At 42.3% G+C, this 4,529-nt stretch overlaps 1 protein-coding gene across 1 annotated transcript; it reads left to right on the top strand.

Moving 5' to 3' along the window:
• The first annotated feature begins 1,639 nt into the window (after nucleotides 1-1,639).
• LOC120876531 (olfactory receptor 6-like) lies at nucleotides 1,640-2,584 on the top strand. The gene has a single exon (XM_040258495.1). The coding sequence runs from the start codon at nucleotides 1,640-1,642 to the stop codon at nucleotides 2,582-2,584; it is 945 nt and encodes a 314-aa protein (XP_040114429.1).
• Nucleotides 2,585-4,529: the final 1,945 nt, after the last annotated feature.

The following is a 4,529-nucleotide window of genomic DNA, read 5'->3' on the forward strand; positions in this document are numbered from 1 at the left end:
TGACCTACCAGGTGACCTGATACAAAGGATCATATCCAGTGTTCTCAGATAGGGTGGAGAATTTAACACGAAAGTACCCTGGGTATGTGGGCTTCCCTGGTGGCTCAGATGGTAAAGAATCTACCTGCAAGATGGGAGACCTGGGTTTGTTCCCTGGGTTGGGAAGATCCCTTGGAAGAAGGCATGGCAACCCACTCCAGTATTCTTGCCTGGAGAATCCCCATGGACAGAGGAGCCTGGTGGGCTACAGTCCATGGCATTGCAAAGAGTTGGACACAACTGAGTGACTAAGCACAGCACACACCCTCGGTATGCAAGGTGGACATATGTCCAAAGATGTGTAGCCTGATAGTTACGTGCCTCCTGCCACCAGCTTAAAGGGATTAATTCACTTGTTAATACATATTTGATAATATTTATGTTTTCCAGTCACTATTCTAGGCATTGGGTTCATAGTCTTGAAGGACAGTCTTTTTTTCTCAGCTCTTTCGAGATATAATCAACATATAACATTGCGTAAGATTAAGCAGTATAATATGATGACTTCATACACATATATATTATGAAAAACTTACCACAATAAGGTGAGTTAACACCTCTATTATGTAACATAATTTTGATTTCTTTGTGTGTGATGAGAACATATAAGATCTATTCTTTTAGCAACTTGCAAGTATATAATGTAGCATTAACAACAGTAGTCACCAGGCTGTACAATAGAATCCTGGAGCTTATTCATCATATAACCAGAATATTAAACCCTTTGACCAATATCTCCCTGAGTTTTGAAAGATACAGTGTAAAGGAGAGAAATCTCAATGCATGAGAAGGTTGTGCATTGGAAGAAAATGTTGCTGAAGTATTTCACTCTGCTTTGGTGGGGTTATCTCCTAGATGGAATCTTAAATCAACAGATAAAAATGGGGAAAGGGCATAAAAGGAAGAGGGATGAGTACATGTAAAATGCAAGAGTGATTACAGTGTGCTTGAGGAGCAGAACTATTTGAGTATATCTCAAGCATGGAAACAATTTAGAGGGTGCCAAGAGAGAGGCTGGAGAAATACGTAGGGGTCAAAATACGAACTTTTATCTAAGAGCAATGGAGAGTCATTAATGGATTGTCCAAGAGTTATCATCTTTTTAAATTTCCACAGGCTCTACTCTGAAGAAATGGTGGTGGATCAAAGGACTACAGGCAATAGATCACCGAAATATTAAACCCTGGAGCTTTTTCTGATGTTCTCCTAAACATTTCTTCCAGGCAGTAAAAATGTCTTTGTGCTGTGGCTTTCTAATTAAATTGAGATTTGAAACCAGCAAGTTAGAGACCATTGGTCCATGTTCATGGACAAAGGAGTAAGGAATGACACAGAGAGTGACATCCAAATATTTCATCAGGTGAGTGAGAGTAAGAGATGAGAGGGAACTTTGATTCCAGGAGTTTTTCATAACATACACACATTGTTTCTGATGGAAATGTATGCCTCCCATTGGAAAATTACTTCATACTGACAGAGATTATTTTATGAGTCTCATTCCCAGGAAAGACTGATTTATTAACTTATACTGGTCTCCTCTCCAGTGTCATAGCCACCTTCATTATTTGTGATGACTTCCTGCCTCTCAGAGCTCTTAGTCATGCTGGGGAGAAACATCTCTCTGGTGAGCGAGTTCTTCCTGGTGGGCTTCCCCACCGCCCCCTGGCTGCAGGTCCTGCTCTTCTCCGTCTTCCTTGTGGCCTACTTGCTGGTGGTAGTAGAGAATCTTGTCATCATGCTCACTGTCTGGGTCACTGGCTCCCTCCATAAGCCCATGTACTATTTCCTGAGTAGCCTGTCCTTCCTGGAGGTCTGGTATGTCTCTGTCACTGTCCCCAAGATGCTAGATGGATTCCTCCTGCAGAGACGGCACATCTCCTTCACAGGCTGCATGACCCAGCTGTACTTCTTTATCTCGCTTGCCTGCACGGAGTGTGTACTTCTGGCAGCCATGGCCTATGACCGCTATGTGGCCATCTGCCACCCTCTCAGATACCCGGTCGTCATGACCACAGGTCACTGTGTGCGGCTGGTGGCTTTTTCCTATATGAGTGGTTTCATGGTCTCTGTAATCAAGGTCTATTTTATTTCACATGTCACTTTCTGTGGCTCCAATGTCATGAACCACTTTTTCTGTGACATCTCACCAATCCTCAAACTGGCCTGCAAAGACATGTCCACAGCTGAGCTCGTGGACTTTGCTTTGGCTATTGTCATTCTTGTCTTCCCTCTCACCACTACCATCCTCTCCTACGTCTACATTGTCTCCACCATTCTGCGTATACCCTCCACCCAGGGAAGGAAGAAGGCCTTCTCCACCTGTGCATCCCACCTCATGGTAGTCATAATTTATTACACAGCTATGATTTTCATGTATGTTCGGCCCAGAGCTATTGCTTCATTTAACTCCAACAAACTAATTTCAGCTGTGTATGCAGTCCTCACGCCCATGCTAAATCCATTCATCTACTGTCTGAGGAACCAGGAAGTCAAGAATGCTATCAAAAAGACAGTGGGTGCTGGCCAGTGCTTGCTGCTCAGCTGAGGCCTGTTGCCTTGCGGAGGAGACGGATCCAGCAAGGAAGTCATTCCCGAGACACTTCGAATGGTTGTGCACGCTTACTTGCTCTATAGATCTAGATTCTTAAAGTAATCACAGCATTTGAAGACAGAAAAAATTATAAACAAACAAAACACATTATTTACTGCTTTAATCTTTTGTTGATGTTGTTTAGTCACTCAATCTTGTCTCTTTGTGACCCATGGACTGCAGTAGTCCAGGCTTCCCTGGTCTTCACCATCTCCTGGAGCTGCTCAAACTCATATCCACTGAGTTGGTGATGCCATCGAATCATCTTGTCCTCTGTCATCCCCTTCTCCTGCCTTCAATCTTTCTGAGCATCAGGGTCTTTTCTAATAAGTTGGCCCTTCGCATAAGGTCGCCAAAGTATTGGAGCTTCAGCTTCAGCATCAGTCCTTCTAATGAATATTTGGGATTGATTTCCTTTAGGATGGACTGGTTTGATCTCCTTGCAGTCCAAGGGACTCTCAAGAGTCTTCTCCAACAGCACAGTTCAAAAGCATCAATTCTTCATCATTCAGCTCGCTTCATGGTCCAAGTCTCACATCCATACATGGCTACTGGAAAAACCATAGCTTTGACTAGATGGACATTTGTCAGCAAAGTAACATGTCTCCTTTTTAACATGCTGTCTAAGTTTGTCATAGCTTTTCTTCCAAGGATCAAGTGTTTTTCAATTTTGTGGTTGCAGTCACCATATGCAATGATTTTGGAGCCCAAGAAAATAAAGTCTGTCACTGTTTCCATTGTTACCCCATAGTAGCCATGAAGTGATGGGACCAATTGCCATCATCTTAGTTTTTTGAATGTTGAGTTTTAAGCCAGCTTTTTCACTCTCCTCTTTCACTTTCAACAGAGGCTGTTTAGTTTCTCTTCACTTTCTGCCACAAGGGTGTTGTCACCCTCATATCTGAAGTTTTTGATATTTCTCCCAGCAATCTTGATTCCAGCTTGTGCTACATCCTGCCTGGCATTTCACATGATGTACTCTGCATATAAATTAAATAGGTGACTATATACAGCCTTGACGTACCCTTTTCCTAATTTTGAACCAGTTGATTGTTCCGTGTCCAGTTCTAACTCTTGCTTCTTGAACTGCACACAGATTTCTCAGGAGGCAGGTCAGGTGGTATGGTATTCCCTTCTCTTGAAGAATTTTCCACAGTTTGTTGTGATCCACACAGTTAAAGGCTTTAGCATAGTCAATGAAGGAGTAGTTGATGTTTTTATGGAATTCTCTTGCTTCGTCTATGATTCAGTGGATGTTGGCAATTTGATCTCTGATTCCTCTATCTTTTGTAAATCCAGCTTGAACATCTGGAAGTTCTTAGTTCACATACTGTTGAAGCCTGGCTTGGAGAACTTTGAGCATTACTTTGCTAGCGTGTGAAATGAGTGCAATTGGGTGGTAGTTTAAACATTTTTTGGCATAGCCCTTCTTTGGGATTGGAATGAAAACTGACCTTTTCCAGTTCTGTGGCCACTGTTGAGTTTTCCATATTTGTTGGCATATTGAGTGCAACACTTTCACAGCATCATCTTTTAGGCTTTGAAATAGCTCAGCTGGATTTCCATTACCTCTACTAGCTTTGTTTGTGGTGGTGCTTCCTAAGGCCCACTTGACTTCACATTCCAGGATGTCTAACTCTAGGTGAGTGATCACAACATCATGGTTATCTGGGTCATGAAGATCTTTTTTGTATAGTTCTTCTGTGTATCCTTGCCACCTCTTCTTAACATCTTTTGTTTCTATTAGTTACACACCATTTCTGTCCATTGTTGTGCTCACCTTTGCATGGAATGTTCCCTTGGTATCTCTAGTTTTCTTGAAGAGATCTCTAGTCTTTTCCAGTCTATTGTTTTCCTTTATTTCTTTGCATTGTTCACTCAGGAAGGCTTTCTTATCTCT

Source organism: Oryx dammah, unplaced genomic scaffold (assembly GCF_014754425.2).
Source record: "Oryx dammah isolate SB20612 unplaced genomic scaffold, SCBI_Odam_1.1 HiC_scaffold_17, whole genome shotgun sequence".
Classification (NCBI taxonomy): Eukaryota; Metazoa; Chordata; class Mammalia; order Artiodactyla; family Bovidae; genus Oryx; species Oryx dammah.